Source organism: Zalophus californianus, chromosome 7, assembly GCF_009762305.2.
Source record: "Zalophus californianus isolate mZalCal1 chromosome 7, mZalCal1.pri.v2, whole genome shotgun sequence".
Lineage (NCBI taxonomy): Eukaryota > Metazoa > Chordata > Mammalia > Carnivora > Otariidae > Zalophus > Zalophus californianus.
In genome coordinates this window covers 87077627-87101904 of record NC_045601.1, presented here as the reverse complement: position 1 = coordinate 87101904, position 24278 = coordinate 87077627, and the positions used below count along the sequence as shown (strand labels likewise).

At 36.3% G+C, this 24278-nt stretch overlaps 1 protein-coding gene across 4 annotated transcripts in view; it reads left to right on the top strand.

The window, feature by feature from the left end:
- ADGRB3 (adhesion G protein-coupled receptor B3) overlaps positions 1-24278 on the top strand; it is a 726710-nt gene that overhangs the window by 379191 nt on the left and 323241 nt on the right. For all 4 annotated transcript variants that reach the window (XM_027603097.2, XM_027603095.2, XM_027603096.2 and 1 more), the window contains one exon: positions 23770-23919. In XM_027603097.2, coding sequence (XP_027458898.1) covers positions 23770-23919 — 150 coding nt within the window. The remainder of the gene's footprint in view (positions 1-23769; positions 23920-24278) is intronic.

The window sequence follows — 24278 nt, the reverse complement described above, 5'->3', positions numbered from 1 at the left end:
AACAATTAGACTTATGATTCAGAAATAATAAGAATTTTTAGAGGCAGTAACATAAAGCAAAGAAGGTGAGGCACTGAAAGGGGAAAAAAGTACATTATTTGAGGCCCAGCGTTTGCCATTCCAAAGGCAGACTAGAATGTATGAGATCTTCCATGCTCTCATGGTATTGCCATGTGGTATGGGCATAGATTTCCATTGTTCTAAAGATTTGTCCATTCCTTTAGCAAAGTGTTTGATAGTTTTTATTATGCTTTTAGCCACCAATTTTCCACAATAACTTCAGGTAGCATTTATATTTATTTGTTGGTAAGAATAGACTGTTCTTTAGAAGTTCATTGTTTTAGTTTTGGACTTAGAACTTGAATTGTATTCATCAAACTGAATTCAGGGAACATAGTGATGTGTTACATGTTGCTAGCTCACTGACTGTTCAATTAAAATCAAAAGAAAATTGTATCTTACTATAAGCAAAACCTTTCCTGTTATTCAAGTCATTAAGATAAATGACTAATCTTCTGGCTTACAAGGGGCTTGCAGCCTCATTGAGGACATAAAAGAATTACATTAATAAATAAAGTACACTTTGGTATGTGTCATATAAACCAAATGCACAGAGATTCCTTATAAGAGATATTGTTCTGTGTTAAGGATCTAGAAAACTTCTCAAAGAAGGAAGCATTTAGTTTAGATTTTGAAGGATGACTAGATTGTTGACAGTTCAACGTGAGGAGAATGAGTGGCAAGGAGATGCTTACATTCCAGAACATTAGGGGGAAAAAATCGTTCCAGTCTATTAGCAGAAACAGTATAGAGTTGTCAAAGTTGAGGTTGCGCTTAGTGGATAAGTGGTTTATTTTGATAAAAACACATATGTACAGAAGTAAAGAAGTAAAGAAAAATTAAATAAAATTGGAGGAGCATGCTGAGACATGGTGTAGGATGGTTCTGAATTCTGAAGACAACAGGGAGGTACAAAAGCTTGACCTGATGAGAGCTGTGCTTGGTAAGAGATCATGTTAGAGCAGAAATAGAATTTTCTTTTTGAGAAGGCTTTAAACATGGAAACTGGAAGGCCTTTTACAATTCATGAGGGAGATAAGGAAGACTTGAGTTAGTAGTAGAAAGACTAGAAACCCAATCATGGTTATGAATTTGAGGTTTGAGGCAGAAATGATAATATTTCATAACTTAAGGTGTCAGAAAGAAAGGAGTAATTGTGATTATATTTATTCAACAAACATTTGAGAGTGTCTTTCACATATTAATGTTTAGATATAAGTGTAACCCTCAAGTGAAAAAATGAAACGTTGTCTGGGGCTTTAGTAAAGAAGTCAAATTTATCATATATATGTGACAATCAACTGAATAATTAAGTGATAATTGAAGCCATGAAAGATTTTTTTTCAACTATCAGGACAGTAATAAGAAAGAAAAGATGTAAGGTGATGCCCTTATTAAACACAAAAAATTGGGGGCGCCTGGGTGGCTCAGTCGTTAAGCGACTGCCCTCAGCTCGGATCAGGATCCCAGGGTCCTGGGATTGAGCCCCACATCGGGCTCCCCGCTCAACGGGAAGCCTGCTTCTCCCTCTCCCACTCCCCCTGCTTGTGTTCCCTCTCTAGCTATGTCTCTCTATGTCAAATAAATAAATAAATTCTTTAAAAAAAATTAAAAAAAATTGTAAATACATGTGGTGATGGATGTTAACTAGATTTATTGTGGTGGTCATTTCACAGTATATAAATACATACCTGAAATTAGTACAATGTTTTGTGTCAATTAAATATCAATTAAAATTTCTATATATATGGCTATGAAGAGATCTCTAGGTATAGTAATAAACTAGATTAAGAAATATACTTTGATTGATACTAGATTAAGAAATATACTAAATTTAGATGTTATTCTAGATGAAGGTTTATATAAGTTTTAGAATAAAAATCCATGTTGAGGGGAAAAAAACCCATAAAGACATGGCAGGTGTCAGAGTAAGAAGTCAGAGCTAGTCAGCATAAAGAATCCCAAAACAGGGCAGAATAAGATCAGTGACATGTAATTACTAGGGGAGAAAGAATATTTCAAAATGAATACTGTAGCTAATATCAATTGCTAATAAAGAGCAGAGTTTCTAAGACTTAAGAAAAACTTTAGGTGATTGCTGATGATACAACTTAAAAGTTCTCCAGGAAAAGTGAAGACACGATGAACAGGATCTAAATTTCTGAACTCTTTAGCTGCTTTCTATGGATTACACCCTTAGCATTTTGATACAATTATCTCCAAGGATTTAGTTGCAAAGATGAATGTTGATACACCCACTAACTACTGTCTCACAACTGTTCCTTAGGAAGTATTCAAAGTTGACGATATCAGATAAAAAGGGAATATTATTTTTAGACTAATAATATCTCAAAATACAGAATGTTATAATTATAAGCTGTAAGGAATTTCAAAAGTTGTCCGTATGTATAAGCCCTAAGAGATATGATTCTGGAAAACATAGTTTCAGTTCTTCCCCAGTAATCCAATAAGGCTAGTGTCTTGGAAACATTAAAGTTAAGACATTTTTCTTTGCCAAGCTAAATATCACTGTCTATTCTTGGTTTAGAAATACAAAATACTGGGCTTTTCAGAATGAACATTCATACTTGATATTTTCTGAAATTGAATCCAAATTCAATCTGAAGAATGGCATAATACAATTCTGACATCTCTTTTCTCTCCACAATGCTGTCTCATCAACATCACATCTATGTTATTTCTTATACTTACTGGTAAATGTAATCATTTCTTTGGTAGAATATCTTGTTCTTCAATTGAGAAACCAACCTTCAATCTGATGATATAATTATAAAATAAAGTGGCTTCTCTTTTCTAGGCTTATTTTCCTTTCCGTCACTGCTTAGTTTTGTGGTTCATACATCTCCATCACTTGTTTAACTTTCTTTCCTTAAAAATCAAACACTTGTGGTCAGATGACACCAAGCCTGAGGAATACACAATTTACTGTCTTTTTTTTTTTATCTGTAGCACCTGACATTGGTTCAGTCTGCTAGACTTGAGTCTGAAAGTGTCAGATTCTACCTCCTCTTTCTGGCTCTCTACTGCTCTTTCTTGCTAGACACGTGAAACAAGTGGTATGTCTTCATGTAGATCACAGAGGAAAACTAAAAATACCTGTTTTTTTTTTTATTTTTTTTCTTTTCTCTTTTTTTAAATGGTACTCCCTTGAGAAAATAAATAGTTCAAACATAGTTTTAACCTATGATTTGGAATGGTATGCAGCACTATGAATTCTTTGATTACTTCTCATTTAATAGAAATTATTTCATAATATTTCATATGATCTTCTTATTCCAGAGCACTGGAAGGGGGAGGTTACTGACAAAGGCTATACCCAACCCCTCTAGTGGCAAGCAAGACATACTACTCAGGGGCTCTCTTCCACCCAGCTGAGAACTCTATTTTAGGTGCTACCTAGTGTCATTATAATAAATTGATAATGGTCTATAGATTTATTTGGCTTTAAGAGGCCTTACACATTTATTCAATAAATATGTGCCATGTTCTGTTCTACATTCTGAGAATTTCTCAGGGAACAAATCAGACAACATTCTTGCTCTCATGGAACTCATGTGTTATAGCAGAGACAGATGTCAAACAAGCATCATCTAACATGTCCAGTGGTTATAAGTGATATGAAAAGAAATAAAGCAATCCATCATGGTAAGGGGATAGAGAATGAAGATGAAAGAGTCATTTTAAGCTGGATAGCCATGGAAGACCTCTAATCAAAGTAGTAATGTTTCTTTTTTTTCTTTTTTTAAGATTTTATTTATTCATTTGAGAAAGAGAGAGAGCACAAGCCGGGGGACAGACGGAGGGATAGGGAGAAGCAGACTCTCCGCTGAGTAGGGAGCCCGAAGTGGGGCTCGATCCCAGACCCTGAGATCATAACCTGAGCCGAAGGCAGACGCTTAACCAGGTGCCCCATAAAGTATTTCAGTATAGACCTGAATGCCTTGAGAACATGAGGCACAGTGATATGTGGGGACAGAACATTTCAAGCAGAAAGAACAGTAAGTATAAGGGTCTTGAGGCATCCATGTGCCTGATATAGTAGAGGCTAAAGGAGGTGGTGGTGAAGTGGTTGAGGGTGGTTCTAGGGTAGATGGAGGGAGAAATGAAATCAGAAAGGGAGTGGGGAGCCAGCCTGTGGAAGGCACATGACTATAGGTCTGAATGAGATGCAAAACCATTGAAAGGTGTGGGCAGAAACATGACCTAATCTGATTTATGTCCTAAAAGAACCATTCTGAGTGTGGAGTGGAAACAAATAGGCCATAGTGGGGGTAGGACTGGCTATAAAGACACTGGTTGGGTATTTATTGCATTGGTCCAGAGGAGAAAGCTCGTTGGTTTAGACCAGATGCCAGTGGAAAGAGTGACAAGAGGTTAGATGCTGGAGACGTTTTAAAGCTTGATCTTACAGAGTTTACTAATGGTTAGAAACAGGATGTGAAAGGAAGAGAGGGCTCAAGGAAATGTATCCAGTACATTTCCAAGAACTCAACTACAAAAATAAGACAGATTTATGTCTAAATCTGTATCCTAAAAAGAAAAGTCAAAAACTTACTTTGGCAAACGTTTAAATGTCTCTAAAGTTTAGGATCCAAAGCAAGCTTGTCTTAGTTTATCTAATTTTCTTTTCTTATTCTTTTTAAAATTCTTCTTAAGGTGTAATGGACATATAACATTGTATTAGTTTTAGGTATACAACATAATGATTTGATATTTGTATATATTGGGAAATGATAGCACAGCAAGTTTAGTTAAAATTCATCACCACACTTAGTTACAATTATTTTTCTTACAATGAGAACTTTTAAGATCTTCTCCGTTATGATGCACCTGGGTGGCTCAGTCAGTTGAGAGTCTGACTCTTAAATTCAGCTCAGGTCATGATCTCAGGGTCGTGGGATGAAGCCCTGCGTTGGGCTCTGTGCTGAATGTGGAGACTGCTTGAGATTATCTCTCTCTCTTTTCCTCTGTCTCTCCCATTCCTCTCCCACACTCACAATCTCTCTCTCTCATAAATAAATAAATAAATAAATAAATAAATAAATAAATAAATAAATAATAAATAAATATTTTTAAAGAAAGATCTACTCTCTTAGCAACTTTTATTTTTTTAAAGATTTATTTATTTATTTATTTATTTATTTGAGACATAGCAAGAGAGAGAGACAGAGCAAGAGGGAGGAACAGAGGGAGAGAGAGAAGCAGACTCCCCACTGAGCAGAGAGCCCAACGTGGAGCTTGATCCTAGCACCCTGGGATCATGACTTGAGCCGAAGGCAGGCGCTTAACTGACTGAACCACCCAGATGCCCCTCTTAGCCACTTTTAAACGTGTAATACAGTATTGTTAACTATAGTCACCATGCTCTTTATGTTTTATATATTCTTGTTTCTGAGTCCAGCAGACATCCTTGCTCCTACAATATAAGCAGTTTTATACTGTGAAGCCATCAGCCTTTTGTCATCATTCTACCATCTGAATCCCTGGAAAAAAGCTAGAATGAAATTGTTCTTTAAAATGAGTTTTTAAAGCTCTAACTCAGATTGAGCTGCCAGTTAACAAATGAAATAAATTCTACTTTCCCTATCATTTTAGTGTGTCTTCTATTTATAAAGTCATGGAAGCTCAAGAATAGAAAAATATTTAGGGGTCAACCAAGTCCAGCCATAAACTGTCAGTTCTGAACTATTTTGTATTGTTTTAATAAAAATGTGTCTTTAAAAAAAATACATTAAAGTATCTAAGTTGGAAATGTCTCTGCAAAGCACCTTTATCTCTCCAGCTTAAAATATGTTATTTGTAGTAGTACTAGTATCATGGTTACAACCTGGACTTTAAGCAGAAAATATACATCATATTACGGTATTTCAAATAATCAGTAGGCCTGTGTTCTTTTGGTAGGTAACTGGAGTGAAAATAGTTACATAATATTTTTAGGCTTATCTAATCTGTTTTATACAGCCTATTCAAGGACACAATTATTCATGTAGTCATTAAATAATGATTTTTGTCCCTAAAAAACTTAAACTAGAACACATTGTTAATAGCCATTATTTCTCATTTCAAGTAACCCAGATGCCCTAAACTTTTCCTCCATTATTCCTGTAGTATGCCAATTCCTAACTCTCATTCTACTTCCCTTCTATGAATTTCTCATTTCGTCTCCAGATCTTTAACAGCTTTTGCTTCTTATCCTAGCTTAAATACAGTTAAGAAAGAGTAGAGTCTACATTTTGCTACTTTAGAAGGTCTTTTTTCCTACTTCCTTACATATACATTATTTGAGTGTATATTTTAATAAAAATTCTCTAGTGTCAAACAGGCTATTATTCTAAGGAACTCTTTTCAGAAGTACCACTGAGTACAATGTATAGGAAAATGTCTTTGTTTTTTCTTTTATTCCTTAGGCTTTCAAAAAAGAATTTGGTAAGGTATCCCTTATATTAATCATACAGCATTTCCCAAATTAACACTTTCACAAATTTTCATGATACTATTTACTCCTAACAAACTTGCTGCCACGGTGTTAAGGGCACCCACACAATTTGTCCTACATCACTGCTTCCCATTCAGAGTCAATGCATTTTTATCCCTTTGCATCTTAGTAATTGAAAGTTAAAGATTTGTTTCATTATCTTGTTCAGCCAGCCACGCTCTAACCTACTTCTGTTATATAAAGAACTTCACTGTGGTTTTGATATAACTCTGGGAAAATCTTACTCATGTAGTCTGTATTTTTAGATCAAGGTAAAATGACTTCTGACCTTTATTTTCTTTTGTAGTAATATTTTTGAGATATATATATTTACTTTATTAGGAATTTCAAAATTGTTTTCTGGCCAATTACACATTTTTAAAGAATACCTGATTACCGTTAATGAAACTTTTATAACATTTCCTAGCCAATGAAAATTTTGTGAACTTGTTACTCATTCAGTCTCCGTTCCTTCAGTAACTGTCTAGTGGAGAATGTCTAGATAAAGACCAAATCTTTGGCTCTAAACCTCTTATTTCTTTTGGATTTTATATTTACTGGGAAAATGTTCGTGGTCTGAGGAAAACTAATGAGGTCCCACGAATTTCAGTTGGGATTGTACAACATAGAGTGCATAGTAATTCTCAGCAACACTGGGACATGAGTAGGAAAAGCAGAGGAAATCGTTGACTCCTCTCCTAGCTATGTATACCTGTGAGAAAGAGCTCACAGCCTAAAGGATGAAATGCATGTAACACAGATGGTAAAGATACATGCTTTAGTAGTACATCTTAAATATGGCTTGTGAAAGTTGTCCTGAATGGAGAAACAGAATTTCAAAACTTCAAAATTTCTGGTGAGAATATGGACAGAATTCACGGGTTTCTCACATGTTGACACATAAATCTAATATCATTTTGGGGTTGAGTTTTCTTTAATTATTCTCTGAAAGAACATGGATTTTTTTAAAGATTTTATTTATTATTTTTAGAGAGAGAGAGAATGCAGCAGGGAGAGGGAGACTGAGAGAGAGAATCCTAAGCAAAGTCGACAGTGAGTGTGGAGCCCAGTGGAGGGCTCAGTCTCACAATTCTGAGATCACGACCTGGGCCAAAATCAAGAGTGGGACACTTAACTGACTGAACCACCCAGGCACCCCAAAGAACATGAGTTTTTGCAAAGAAGTTGCTCATGGCTTCTGTGCCCTATGGAAGCCATGAAGAGGAGTTTTGCATAAAGGGATCAGTGCTTTGCCTCCATTCAAGGAGATCCAGTCTTCTGGAAGAGGACTCCAACTAGGGGAAGGCTTTTAGAAATGGAACTAGCATAAGGGCCAGGTGACTCCCTAGTTCCCTTGAGACATTGTATCTAAAGCATGTTGGAATGGTAGGTCTTCCCAGTGTGCCTGCATTCTTCTCTTAGAGGTTAATTCCTTCAGGATCTGGTAGACACTTAAAGGCCAGAATAGAAACATAAAATCTAAAGCCAACTGCGAACAAAATTTGACTATTATAATACCTCTGATCTCTATTGGTTTATATAAGGATTTGAAATTACTAAAATTACCTTTCTGCTTGCCTTCTTTCCAATGAATTAGAAGGAAGTTGCCATGAGTTTGTGTGAATATGGAAACAATTCATTTTAACTGTCTCTATGGCAATAGTAGTCTGCTCTGTAACAATAACCAGTGAAGAGAAAAGAGACACTGATTCTCTTTTTTTTTATTATGTTATGTTAATCACCATACATTACATCATTAGTTTTTGATGTAGTGTTCAATGATTCATTGTTGCGTATAACACCCAGTGCTCCATGCAGAACGTGCCCTCTTTAATACCCATCACCAGGCTAACCCACCCCCCCATCCCCACCTCCCCTCTAGAACCCTCAGTTTGTTTCTCAGAGTCCATAGTCTCTCATGGTTCATCTACCCTTCCGATTCCCCCCCCTTCATTTTTCCCTTCCTGCTATCTTCTTCTTCTTCTTTTTTTTTTTTTAACATATAATGTATTATTTGTTTCAGAGGTACAGGTCTGTGATTCATCAGTCTTGCACAATTCACAGCGCTCACCATAGCACATACCCTCCCCAATGTCTATCACCCAGCCACGCCATCCCTCCCACCCCCCACCACTCCAGCAACCCTCAGTTTGTTTCCTGAGATTAAGAATTCCTCATATCAGTGAGATCATATGTACACATCTTTCTCTGATTGACTTATATTGCTCAGCACTGATTCCCTTTTAACAGATTTTGATTTTTTTTTCTATTTTTATCACTTCACCTTTTCAAAAGTCTTATTTTATTTGGTTATTCCAAGAATTCTATCCTAAATTACTGCTCTTCTCCATTGCTTCTTTTGCTAAATTCCAAATAAATAAGTTCTCATCTGAATTTGACAACTGAAAAATATGACTCAGATTAAAGACTGGTACTCTTTATGTCAATGCTAGCAGGGATGCCATTTAGTATCTAGGAAAACATGCTGACTCTGGAGCTAGATTTGGCTTCAAACCTTGACTATACCTCAACAAGCTGACCTTCTGCAAGTTATTTCATTTCTAAATCCCTCAGTGGGCTCCTTTCTAAGGTATAGATAATAATATCTTCCCTAAAGTGTTATTATAAAGATTAAAGATTATATATATTTAGCACCTGGCATGTACTAGGCCCTCAGTAATTGGTAGTGGACAAATACAGGGTCAAATATGGGCTCTGCTCCTGACTGGATGTGTGGTCATGCAACTCAGTCACCAGTAGCCACAGTCTGTTCCTCCAGGGAACTGCAGAAGTTCTTATCTAAATTTAATACCATGAGTTTCTGTTTGTTTTTGCTAACCTTAATAGTACACTTATTGTTTATTTCACAAAGCAGACCAGGATCCCAGACTCCTAGGCAGATAATATAATTAAATCTAGAAAACTGTTTGTGCTTTGTCTATTTTAAAATGAGTTTGTTACCGATTGTCTTTTGTAGCATAATGACTCTATAGGCCCCAAACAATTCAATGGTATTTACACTTTGCTATCTTAAGGAGCTACTCTTGTCTTCCTTGTTTTTATTAGTCATTAGTCAGATCCTCATTCTCTGAATGATTAACACAGAGAATCTTTTCTGTTTTAATTTTATAATTTCCACTCCTTAACATGTAATACATCACCTGTAGTCTACGAAATTCTATCAATTATCACTATAGATGCATCAAATAATTCTGTAGCATAACTATACCCTCTGAATTCATAAGTGAATTAACCTCTTTTGTCTTTAAATAATGTCTTCTGAACAGTCAAAAATATTTTTCTGCTTTATGTTACCTACTTATGTTTTTCATATGAAGAGTTTTAATTTCAGAAATATAATTACTTATGTGGCTAGTTTAATATGTTTAATTTGATCTTCTGTTTTGGTTTGTGACATATGAATATGAGAGAGCAGGTGTGAGTGAATATGGTTGTGTGTGTATGTTCTAAAATATTTATTAGTGTTAAGGGGCGCCTGGGTGGCTGGGTCATTAAGCGTCTCCCTTCGGCTCAGGTCAGGATCCCAGGGTCCTGGGATTGAGCCCCACATTGGACTCCCTGTTCTGCGGGAAGCCTGCTTCTTCCTCTCGCACTCCTCCTGCTTGTATTCCCTCTTTCACTGTGTCTCTCTTTGTCAAATAAATAAATAAATAAAATCTTAAAAAAAATTATTAGTGTTTGAACCTGAAATGCATTTGTTTCAGATACTATTAAAATTTATACTCTGGGTTTGGGGGGAAAGTAGTGTTTTTGTTTTTGTTTTGTGTTGTTTTTAAGTTACATCACAATGTGAAGATGTTTTTTAATAAAAGTTAAACTGAATTAATATCCAATAATAACAAGCTTTAAAGCATATATAACTTTATATACTGGACAATATTTTATTCAAGTCTTAGCTGATAACTACAAAATAGAATATTATAGTTGTAAGGACTAAATAGTTCATAAGGGAATGATTTATATTGGATAATAGGTTATATATCCATCTATATTCTGAAATCACAGCCTGATACATTGAAATAAGGCTCTAAAATGCAGGAGGAATATGAAGGGATATAATTGAGACTAAGATACTGAAACATTTTCTTTGTCACTACAAAATGTTTTAATAATTAACTTCAATACTCATTTGGGCTACTTTATTACTTTTTGGAATATGAACCTTCCTCTTTTCGAAGATTCTGTCTGGTTATTTAGGAGCATTCGTCCCTGTCTCCCTTTTTTTCTAGGTAGTCGCCTTTTACTTTCCCCAAACTCGTTACCCGATTATCTTTAACTTTCCCTAACTCTTTCCTTTATTTTTTAATTTTCCCTAAAGTATAATAATATTCTTAATAAAGAGGGTAACCTCTACCATCTTTAAAATTTATTCTAAAAATCCATAGTATTTCAAAAATATCATAGCATATTAGAAATATGGAATATTTACTTTTTAAATATTAATTGCTTAATAAAAATAAATATAAGTAAATATAAGTATAATTTAGACAACATAAGTGAAAGAAAACTATACTTGATTGGTATGCCTTTTTGAACTACATGTAAGTTATAATGAAATAGAGTACTCAGTTTAGTCGCAGTGTGTGTGTGTTTATGTTTGTGCATGCATGTGTGTGGAGAGGAACAGTAAATTATTGTTTGCTTGGGGATGTTTTTGTTTTTTGTTTTTGTTTCTTGGTTTGAAGATCCAAAGACCAAAAACGTTTTCTGACCTTGACGAGAAAGAAGTGAGGTTCACAAGTATAGAGCTCATGTTACTTTTTTTCCAACAGTCATTCTTTAGTTAGTTATATTCTGACTATAAACTCATGAATCTTTACTATAACGCCATGAGAACCAAAGAGTGTTTTTGCAACATAAGGATCCAAAACTGGTCTGCAAAATGTGGTTGATTGTACTTGGTTCAGAGTATGGTTGTGGAACCAAGTGAGGTAACACAATATTGCTGGTATTTAACTGCTCAGGAGATGGTCTCTTGTTACTGCTATTTGTCCCTGCTTTTTCTTAAAAAAATTACATTTGGTAAGGCACACATGTCTAACTTCACTTCTCCCTATTTTGAAAAAGGCATAAGGTCCACGGTTTCTTTTCGGTAAGGTGAAGTGGCTGAATTTCTCTCTCTCTCTCTTTTTAGGTTTATTTATTTATATGAGAAAGAGAGAGAGAGCACACTCATGAGCATGCCTGAGTGGGGCAGGGGCAGAGGGAGAAGGGGAGAATCTCAAGAAGACTCCCCTCTGAGAAGAGAACCCCACAGGGGGTTCAGTCTCATGACCCTGAGATCATGACCTGAGCCAAAACCAAGGGTCGGATGCTCAACTGACTGAGCCACCCAGGTACCCCAGAAGTGGCTGAATTTCTATGAACAACTTGAAATCACCTCTCTGTTTTTATTTACATTGTCTTAGAGTCATGTGCTGAACCTTGCCCAGTTCCCTCCCCCCAGTTAAAATTAGTCTTTTGCTCTTCATTTCTTCTTTCATTATATTAAATTGATATTTATTTAGTGACTGCCAAGAACCAATTATCTTCTGGGCACAAAAAGGTGAGCTAAATATGCCTGGTCGTTGTCCTTATAGAGGTTACATTCTGATGGGGAAGATACTAAGTTTTTAAATATAAAACTTATTAGATGAACAAATGAATATATAATTTCTATTATTGTATAAGGGAAAATAGAAGGAAAAACAACTTTTAAAACCAGAATGCATATAGATAAATAAATAAATTCATAGACATATTTAAATTGTGGTAAATGATATGAAGCGAGACTAACCAAGGTTTCTCACTTAGATATGGGGGCAGTGGTTGCTCAGTGCTAGGAAGTTCTTCTTGGCATTCAAGCTAAGACCTGATGTTGAATAAGCATTAATCAAAGGAGGGGTTGATGTGAAATGAAAGAACATGTATGACTGGAGAACATTTATGAATGGGTAAAGTCATGAGCTAACGTCAAAGAGGAAGTCAAGGACCAGGTCATGGAGACCCTGGGGAGAATTTTGTATCTTATGCAAGTGTAACAGGAACTCACTGGGGAGTGACATGATTCAGCTCTGCTTCAAAAATCCTCTCACTGTAGTGTGGAAAGTGCATAGGAAAGGCACAAGATTGGAAGCAATTAATATAGTGAGTTTTTATTTAAAGATTTGATGGAATATTGTGTAGCAGTCAAAACGGAGATAAAAAAACGACTTTAAGGTGGGTTTTGGGAGAGAAATAGTAAGCACAGTGATGAGTGAGATCCTGGGGATGAGTATATGGTCATGTCAAGGATAGCTTCCTGTTTTCTGTCTTCGAGGAAGGAGGATATGGGGAAGACTGCATGCGGAAAACATATTTAGATGAAGGATGAGTAGAAATCAAGAGTTAAGCTTCAGATATGCTACATTTAAGATTTCTGAAGACATTTAATTAAACAGTTCAATAGACAGGTTTGGAGTTTATAAGAAACATTCTTTTTTTTTAATTTTTTATTGTTATGTTAATCACCATACATTACATCATTAGTTTTTGATGTAGTGTTCCATGATTCATTGTTTGTGTATAACACCCAGTGCTCCATTCAACACGTGCCCTCTTTAATACCCATCACCAGGCTAACCCATCCTCCCAGCCCCCTCCCCTCTAGAACCCTCAGTTTGTTTCTCAGAGTCCATAGTCTCTCATGGTTCATCTCCCTCTCCGATTCCCACCCCCTTCATTTTTACCTTCCTACTATCTTCTTTTTTTTTTTAAACATATAATGTGTTATTTGTTTCAGAGGTACAAGTCTGTATAAGAAACATTCTTATGACCCATTCTACTCATACTTAAGATATTTGTCTGAAACAGATGTCTTACTAGATTGTAATCTCTTTCTATGTCGGGACTTTTTCTTTTTTAATCGTCCACCATATTTTACACAAGGTAGAGAATGGTTGAGATAAAGGATAAAAGGGAATTATATCTTGTGTCGTACTGTGTGTAGGGAAGGAACTAACTGCCTTCAGCTTAATCCTCATGAAAGACTATTGATTTTTACAGATGGTCGAACTGAAGAGCAATTAAATAACTTGCCAAAGATCACAAACTAGTTGGAAAACCAGATTTTTTTGCCTCCAGGGCCTAAAGTTATCACATTAAACCCCAGTTTCTTCTATTGAGTCTTTTAAGTCTTTGGTAGACTTCATTCATTAAATATATATATATATATATATATGGGGAGTTGTGTTAGACCTACTCTATGTTGGGATCCTATCCTACAGTGGTAAATAGAGAAAATACCTTTCCTTTAAGAGCTTAGAGTCTAGTATAGGAAACACATAATAAATATGTGTACATAAACTAGAAAATGTTTAACTGTGAATAGGGCCATAAAGAAAATAAACAGGGTGATATAATAGAGAGGAATGGTGGGGAGTGAATTTCTTTAGATAAGGCAGTTAAAATAGACCCAAGTTAGCAGAGACTCAAGGATAAGGATGGAAAACACTGTTCCACTTAGAAAGGAAAAGTCCTGTGGTGGAAGAGAAAAGACCTGTACAAGTTGATCTGGGTCAGTAAACAAGCTGCCATATATAACATGACCACAGAGCGAGACAGAAGCCAAGCCATGGAAAGCCTTGTAGGCCATTGTCTAAGATTTGGATTTTATTCTAAGAGCACTGGCAAGCCATTGAATTATTTCAAGTAAGGGAACAACATGATCTGATTTTTTTTTTTTTAAGATAACTATAGTTTCTGAAAGAAGAAGCAATTCAGAGTAAAAGAGTAGACTCAAGAAAGCCATTTAGGCAGCTCTTGAATTAGCTCAGGTTAGAGATTCCGATGGTTTCTAGAGGGTAATGGAATGGAGAAAGAAGTACAGGGATTTAAGACATGTTCCAGAAATAATACTGAGAGGATGTTGATGGATGGGTCATAGGAGGCAAAGGAAAACCAGAAATAAAGATGACCCTTAGCTTTTTGGTGTGAGCGTTTGAATAGACAGTGGCACCTTCCATTAAGGTGGGTGACACTGGAGAAGAAAGTGCTTTAGTGGTGGGAAATCAACAGTTCTGCCCAATAAACATTTGTTGAATTAAAAAAAAAAAAACACAACATTGGTCACACAAGATCATTTTTATTACATGATTAAACACCATGTTTCCTTGCATTATCATTCATTTATGAGTTGTCTACGGTTACTTCCATATCACACCAGCAAAACTGGGTAATTGCCTGATAGCCCACAAAGCTGAAAATATTACTTTTGGGCCTTTTATAGAAAAAGTTTGCCAACCTCTGCAATAGAGCATGGCCTGAAACTAATCTTAAAGTATGGTTTCAAACCAAACAATAATCTTCTCCATAATCTTTATAAAACTTTGACTCCTCTTAAAGCCACTTTCTTCTTATTAACATGCATCTCTCCATCCCTAAGTTAGTTCACTATTGCAGTCTTCTCTCTCTCCATTTATTTTTGGTGTCTTTCTATTTACTCCCTAAAAGTGGGCCTTTCCTAAACTACATTTCTTAGCTTTTTTTTTCCTTCAGCTCCTTAATATCAGCACAACTCACCATCTCACTTCTTATAGATTTTTGCACAAATGCCAGCTAACTAAAGAAGCTTTCCTTACTTAGTAAAGTTTCCCAACCCCACTCATTATTCTCCAATCATATCATCTACATTTCCATCTAGTTGTATTTGTTCCTCGTCTGTCTCCCCCACAGATACCACACCAGTCCCATGAGGGCAAAGACAACTTTTTTGTTCACTGGTGTATTTTCAGTGCCCATAACTGTGCCTGGCATGTAATAGGTTCTCAGTTAAGATTTGTTGAATAAATGAATCTGCCCATTCTATCCTCTCTTCAGGAGGACTTATCCATGCCCACATTATCAATTATTACTTCTAATTAGGAGGCATCTAACTTACATCTTCAAATTCTAAATTTCATCATGCTCCAGGTCTCCTAGGCTATGGTATCATGTTTAGCTTTTTCTCCTACTATTTTCCTACCTAAACTTTTCTGCCCTATTAGAAACATTACTATTTCTCTAGGGCATATTGAGTTTCTTTACTTCATGCCTTTCCTCCTGCCCAGAAGCTACTATTCTAATAGTTCTGGAACATTACAGGCCTTTTCTGGGCTCTAGGTTTGCACAGCCCCTCTTCAAAGAGACCTTCTTTAGCCAACCGACCATGTTCCATCTCATCCTTTACTTCTTTCATACTCTCACAATCTAGCCTCATCTGGATTGTTTGTTCCCTTATTAATTGTGTGTATTCCCCACTAGACTGTGAGCTCTTTCAAGGCCAAGACTTCATGTCTCCTTGCTCACTTGTTAAATCCTCAGTAGTAAGATAGTGCTTGGAACATTCTCAGGGCTCAATAAAGATTTGTTGTATGAACAAATTTCCAGAATGAACTTCTGAGTCTACACTGATCTCTTTTCCCTTGTCACCCCTTAACACTGGTCGTTGCTATTACTTTTCTGGGGATAGATGAGTCACTATCTTGGAAAGCCCTTGGATTGTTGGTTTCAGTTGCTAATTTGCTGCCTGCATTGGTGCCCAATTCCTAATAGGTCCTTGATTTAATTATTCTCTAGTAATATTCAAAACCCCTTACATATTGAAACAGCATATTATACACACACATTCATACATGTGTATGTAAAGAGAAAGAAGTCAGTAATGTTGCATGTACAGAAGAACTCTCTCTCTTTCTCTTCTCTCTTATTCAAAACTTGGTTAATTATCATCTGATGTGCCTTCCTCTGGTTGGGAGAAGAAGAAAAACTTATTTCCTAAAGCATTTTCTTCTTTTTTTAAAATACTTTATTTTTTTATTTTATTTGACAGAGAGAGAGAGAGAGAGAGCGTGCGCGCGCATGCACCAGCAAGGGAAGGGGGAAAGGGGGAGGGAGAGAATCTGTGGCAGACTCCGCATTGCGGACAGCACCCAACGTGGGGCTCAATCTCATAACCATGACAGCATGACCTGAGCTGAAACCATGAGTCCAATGCTCAACCAACTGAGCCACCCAGGCGTCCCACTAAAGCATTTTCTATATCATTTGTTTTTACTATTCAGATATTCATGCAAAAATGACTTCCCATATCACATTTTTTTTTTGCATTTATGTTAGGAGTAAAATCATGAACTACTTGGGTAGAGAAGATGAACATTTATAAAAAGTGTCTGTCTCTAAAAGACCACAAAACATACTCTTTTTGAAAACTAAAAGTGGTGTCATCAGCTTAAATTTCCCCACAATATTCAGCGTAGCCTTGAAAGAAAAGGTAGGAAGAACATGCAATAGGTAACAGAATAAGTACAGAAACACGTGTATTTTCGGAATGTGTTTCTCTTTAAAGAAAAATTGTACTGTTTCAGAATAGCTTCTCCATCATATGTCTAGAACAGAGGTAGGCATACTTTTTTCTGCAAAGGGCCAAACAGTAAATATTTTAGGATTTGTGGACTATCCAGTCTTCAGTGCAGCTATTGAACTCTGCCATTGCTGCACGAAAACAACCCTAGACCCTATGTGAATGAATGGGTGTGGCTGTGTTCCAATAAGACTTCATTTATGGACAGTGAAATTGGAATTTCATATAATTTTCACATGCCAAGAAATATTATTCTTCTTTTGATTTTTTTCAATCATTTAAAAATGTGACAAACCAGGGGTGCCTGGGTGGCTCAGTCATTAACGTCTGCCTTCGGCTCAGGTCATGATCCCAGGGTCCTGGGATCAAGCCCTGCATCAGGCTCCCTGCTCCGCAGGAGGCCTGCTTCTCCCTCTCCCACTCCCCCTGCTTGTGTTCCCTCTCTCGCTGTCTCTCTCTGTCAAATAAATAAAATCCTAAATAAATAAATAAATAAATAAATAAATAAATAAATAAATAAAATGTGACAAACCATTTTTAACTTGCAGACCGTACAAAAATAGCTGATAGGAAAGATTTGGCCTGTGGGATGGAGTTTGCCAGTTCCTGGTTGAGACAGTTCGGCTTCAATGAGAGTCAAGTACAGGCTGTGGACATACCTTGTGCATAGGCTTGATTACATGTTAGGGAAGTAGGAGAGACCTGAGAAGAAGCCGAGGGAGTCCTCCATGAAGAGCACTAAAGTCTGGCAAAAATACCGTGAACAGCTAGAAGACTGTGCCCTGCTGTGCAGAGACTCCCAGGCTTGGATAAAGAAACAGCCAATAGATAAAAACAGAATTTTAAGCTAATGATTCACAAGTAATTTACAAGTTTGTTTGTTTTTTTTATTTTGATGCTGGAAAGGAATATGTAGAATGGTTAATTATCTAAAGTTTCAATATACATAATATGTCATTAAAAACTAACAAGTTGAAAAAAATATCCTCGATATACCACATAGTTACTTTTTTGACTGCCTAGTTTGTCCACTTTTAAAAAATCAGAGGATCTTAGGTGTGCCTGGATGGCTCAAGTCGGTTAAGCAGCTGACTCATGATTTCTGTTCAGGTCATGATCTCAGGGTCATGGGATCCAGCCCCCTGTGTCAGGCTCCTTGCTCTATGGGGAGTCTGCTTCAGGATTCTCTCTATCCCTCTGCCCACCCCCCCACCCTGCACGTGTGTGCTTTCTCTCTCCAAAAAATAAATAAGTCTTTAAATTAAAATTTTAAAAAATTAAAATCAGAGGATCCTACTTTTTCTGTGAAAAAGAAACACCTGTAAATTGCTAATGGGAAGAATATTTCTCATCTAAATCTCTGTGTCCTGGTCCTGGGACGTGGAGTCACTTCCCTCTGCAGGGATGATGGTGGGATGCAACTGTGGGGCGCTCTCAGAGCACTGTGGTCCTTGTGGACACCCCTGCTGAGTGGCTGTGTTTCCTAGGAAGTGATCGTTGCACACTATTTTCTAGCAAGCCTATTCTTTCTCTTTGGTCCTCAGTGTTCCAATCTTAGCCTTTCGGGAAAAGAGACAGAGTAAATGGAGGAAATAGGGTGATGAGAGAAGAACCAAAATCTGTCTGTCTGACTGTCTGAATGTTTCCTATAAACCACTCATTGCTGCAGAATCCTAAGATATGATTTTTTTATGGAGATGTTAGAACATAAAGATTATGCTAGACAAATTAAAATATACGTATATATCCCCTTTTGAAAATCACCATTCTTCAGTGGTATCTAGTTTTGATCTCCTGTTGGACAAGTGAGAATAGTTTTATTCCCTCTCACTGAATCATTACGCCTGTCTTTTATATGTAGTGCAAAAATATTATAGTAAGACAAAGTAAATTTGCTATTAATTTGTTGGGGTAAAATCAAACCGCTCCACACAGTGCAAAATCATAATACTTCTGAGTAGGCAAACTGAGACATGAGTCACAATGTTACCACTTTAACAGAGTCTACTTCCTCATTTGTAAAATGAATGTAGGGATAATAACAATGAAGATACAGATAATAATGATGCCTCCTAGTGTTGTTTTAAATATTAAATAAGGGTTGTTCTAAATATTAAATAAGGTATCACATGTAAAGGATCCGCCTAAGTGCTGTGCTAAGAATAGTGCCTAGCACAGAGGAGACATTTGATACGTACTTGTTGAATTAATTAAGGAATGGCTAACAAATGCTGAGGTCATGTCAAGTGTTCAGTAAGTGTCAGCTGTCCTTTCCTTCCCTCCCAAATGCCCTCAGTATTTTATAAGGCACTCAGCATTACTGTACAAATATAAAAACCATGACTTTTTAAGCTGCTAAATGCCAAGGAATCACACTACATGCAGGCTTTGCTCGGCCCCTCTGTACTTGCAATGGTAGACAAGCAAAACTAACAGTTGCTTTCTAACACACTGATGCAATGCAGAGTTCCATCCCTGCCATATTTTTCTCGTAGGATTTCAAAACTGTGGGGGTGACCATCTAGTAATATTGAGTGATGTTTTCCACAAGCAAATCCATTTTGATAACTAGCCAACTTTCTAATATTGATGAGTTAAGACCCAATTTGTAAGTTGTTCCCTCTGAATCAACATGAAAAATGAGGCAAACTTTAAATATTTTGAAAACATCAATATCCCTCTTATGGCATCTCTTAAACTTCTATTTCTGTATCCACCTCTACTTTTGTTTTTGATTCCAAGGTGCCCTTGCTTGGGAGTTTCCTTTACTCATTTATAGACTGTGAGTTGCTGCTCTAAGCACTTAGGTCGCTGCATAAAAGTAGTGCTTTTGAAGTTCTCTTTGCAAACTGTGGCCTTGGCTGCAATGGTAATACTGAATTTGTCATTGAGGATACAGTCATTTTCCTTTTCAATGGAGATTTTTAGCCTGGCTGACTTTGTGTGACCAAATAACCAGAGAAGCCAACCTCTTCCCTCTGGCAGATTCTATTGGAAAAAGGAAAGAGAGAGAGATGGAGACAGAGACACACAGAGAGACAGAGAGAGAGAGGGAAGGAAGGAGGAGAGAGAGAGAGAGAGGGAGAGAGAGAGAGAGAAGAAAAGAAAAAGGGGGAGGAGAAGGGGTAGGGGGAGGAGAAGAAGGAAGAAGGTAGGAAAGAGAATGAATAAAAAGGAACCCTCAGCTCCCTGGGCGGCACATTTAAGTACTAAAGGATAAGCTCTATTTTAAGTGCAATTCCTGCCTTTGGTTATGTATATATATTCGATATAAAGTTTTAAATACATAACCTCAATTAGCCAAAACAGCAGAGGTAAACTAGGACTGCCCCCCCCCAAAAAAAACAAGACAGGGGCGCCTGGGTGGCTCAGGCGTTAAGCGTCTGCCTTCAGCTCAGGTCGTGATCGCAGGGTCCTGGGGTCAAGCCCCACATCAGGCTCCCTGCTCTGCGGGAAGCCTGCTTCTCCCTCTCCCACTCCCCCTGCTTGTGTTCCCTCTCTCGCTGTGTCTCTCTCTCTGTCAGATAAATAAATAAAATCTTTAAAAAAAAAAAAAACAGGACATTATAGTTACCCTAAAATATCAAGATTTGAATCCCAGGCCCAGATCCAGAGTCCACACTTGAGCCATTCTGGTAAATTGTGATTTTCCTCTATTGGCCTTCATTTGCCCATTGTGCTCATTCCTCCAGCATTCATACACACACCTTGGCTCTCTCGTCTTTTCCTTCTACATGCCTTCCATTCTTGTCCATGAAGCAACTGATGCATCAAATTAACTAACTCCAACTTTTGTACATGACAGAGCTGCCATTCTCCAGGACCTCAATTAGGGCTAAGTGCTAAAACCTCATGATTTTCCTCAGGAACAAGGGTAGAAGCTCCACCTTTGCTGCTTTGGTGAACCAAAAGCAAAACAAAAACAAACAAACAAAACCCAGCCCATATGCTTTTAGACCCAACTGCAGGAATTCCTTATCCTTTCTGATGAGAAGGAATTTTATGCTGCATATCCAAATTCAAAATGAAAGTTTTAAAATTGCAAAATGAAAGTGCAGCTGGTTTTGCTCCAAGGTTTATTGGTGATGAGTCACCTATTTTTATTGCATAAGAAATCAATCTAGTGTTGTAATGAAAACACGATACAGTGAATTTAGGATAATTCTTGGAGCATTCAAGATGTGCCTGTTTGTTCAGGGACACTGTGTTCTTTGAGGTTTCTTCTAAGCACTTTAATCTTCTGTAAGAAAGGCATTTTCTCAGTTTTTGAGGAAAGATGCTCTATTATCTAACCACCCACAATGCAGCAATTACTGCAGAAGCAGAGGGTGGAGATTGTGCACTTATGCTTTGCATTTGTGTTCCTTTGTCAGCACTGGACACATATTTGTATAAACTTGGCATACTTTAAAGCATTCATTTTTAATCTTACCTCTTTGGTATTCACTTAACATCCGAGCCTCCCAGTTCCCTAAAGACTGCATTTAAGTTTTCCCTAAGGGTTTTGGACAGTTAAACCTGGTGAAGGAGGGAAGGGATTGAGGATTGAATTGGTCCAAGTGTCTGGTACAGGGACTGAAAGAAGGAGGAAATAAAAGACATCTTTAAATTATATTTGCTATATGGAAATAGGTTTTCTTGTTAATCATATCAGGGTCATGAAGAACCACAGTGTCATCCAAGGCATCATCCTAGATAGCTTTAAGGTAAAGATGTACAATTTTAAATACTTCATATTTTAAAGGCCATGTATACTGATAATTTGAGGACTAGCATTGGACTCTCATCAGTCTATGAAGTCATATCCTTCTTGATAATGCATTTATTGAAAATATCATCTTACTTTAAGAACTACATTTCTACTAAAATCAATGAATAATTGTTTTTATGTCCTCCTTATGCTAAAGACTGCAATTCAAAGGACATTTTGCACAAATTAAATAGTGGTCCTAATTAATTTTTATATTTCTTTAATCTAGACGATGTTCAAAAGTACAATCTAATCTATATAGTCATCACTTAATAGATAATGTGCCTTTAATTGAAGAATGAATGCATTTCATCATGTGAGATACAAGCATGTATAATTATATCATTTTTGTATTTAAGAGTATGGCATTAGACTAGAGTTTATTCAGGATAAAGTGATAGAGTTGGTACAGAATGTGCTTCCTTCATTTGTTATTTTTTCTTTTTGTTCATCTGATTTTTGTTTTCTATGCAAGGTGTATGGAAACAGATGAATTATTAGACTTCAGAGTCCAACAGCTTGTTTCTGGTTTATTTTCCTTTGTAACAGAAACCAGTTGTGAGACAGAAAAACCTTCATTTCTTTTCATCAGTTTTTAGAGCAAAGAGGTGAAATAAATTTCCTCTAAATATCAAGAAAACCAAAGTTAGAATCAAGGGATTTGGAATCAGATGAACTTAGTTTTGCAGGTTGAATAAAGCTTAGGTGAACTGGGTTATTTATGGACAACAAAGACTATATTGTTTGGAAAATTAAAGAAACTAAAATAATTACAGCTGTTATCCAAAAACAGCATTTAACATCCATAATGAATTTATGTGTTACTCAGCACCCTCTTTCCTTCAACATTTAGTAACAAAATCCTTTTTTAAGCTTATTATGTCAAATTACAGGCCAAATGAAATTCCATCCTATGCTGATAATGGATGTCTATAATAGCCTGAAAGAGCTTTAGTAAAGTACAATAATACATAACCATTTCAATTTGGAACAAAGCCAGTGATGTAATATATTTATACAACTAATATTGTTAAATTCTTAATTTTCATTCTCTCGATTTAAATTACAAGTTTCTTCAGAGTGAAATCCACTTATGAGGGAGCTGAATGGTTTCTTACTTTAGCTTACTTTTGTAATAGCTTCTATAGTTTTCTTCATTATCATTCTATTTAAATCCTCCATGAGATACATAAAGCTTTAATGTAGAACAAGTATGGACCTATGTAAAAGTCACACAAATTACATTTCTTAGTTGGAAGTGTATATAATCAATAAGAACTTAAATATTTATCATTATAGTTTTATGACGTATGTGTGTGTGTGTAATTGTTACATATAATAAAAAATATATTCAGGCATTACCAACCATATCATTCATGAATTTTTTCAATGTATATTAAAGTACTTCTTGCAAGTAAAGACATGATTCTCCAAAGTATACACTTATTACTTTCAATTGTAGGGGGATGTTTTAAAAGTTTTGGGTTATTGATCTACTTGATAAATCTTTCTGCATATTGTATCGGCTCTGTGGTTACGGCATTACTGGTGCTTTATTATTTGGATTGTGATAGTTCTGTCTCCAAGAGCAGTATGGCTTTGCCTTCCATGCCTCCATGGTACATCATTTAATCCATGAAAAATTTGTTCCAAAGATAACATTCAGACATAAATGCAGAAAATTTGTTCGAAAGACAAAGTTCAGATTTAAATGCAGATTTCAGCCTATGAATCAAGTGTGTTCATCAAACTCCTTAGCAAAAAATACAGTATGGACTTCTGACAATTGGAATGGAGGTCAGCCATGAACAACCAGTGGCAATACACGCTGGTCCTCTCAGAATACACTCCACTGGCCATCAGTGCCTGATTCTTCTGGAAAGCAACAGAAATCTAAATTGATAGGTAAAAGAATTGGCAGCCTTCATGAATATTGTCTAAGAACAGGAAACAAGTCTGTTTTGTGGCTCTGATAAATACAATTTTAGCTCAAGATTTTATTGTGAGGATATTGCAAGTTTTTATTTGGTCAATTGTGATTGCACTGAAAGATCTTGGTTAACATTATTACTTCTTTCCTAATAGTGGCTAGCATTCAGAAGCTTCCTGCAGCCTCCGTTCTAACCGACATCAACTTCCCAATGAAAGGACGAAAGGGAATGGTTGACTGGGCAAGAAACTCAGAAGATAGGGTAGTCATCCCAAAAAGCATTTTTACTCCTGTGTCATCAAAAGGTAATAATTTGAGCTTTGAACAAAACATTTCTAATAAGGCTGTTTAATAGTAGTTCACTACATATAAATCTGCTTGCGTCAAACAACTTAGTCTACAATCATGATTCTAAACTAATTTTGTAAATATAGAAAACTGACATTTGGTCTCTAAATCTGAATTTACTGGAGGAAAGGATCTATTAAAATGGGAAAAAAAATACAAGTGCAAATTCTAGACCTGAGCTTGGCCTCGTTAAGTTTCAGGATTGACAGTTTTATCTCAGTATAAAGCCTGTGGCATATTTTAATTTTAGGTATGGAAATGTGTTGCATTTTCCACAGTCATTTTTGACTTCTTCCTCACTTTTGCTTTGGTTTGT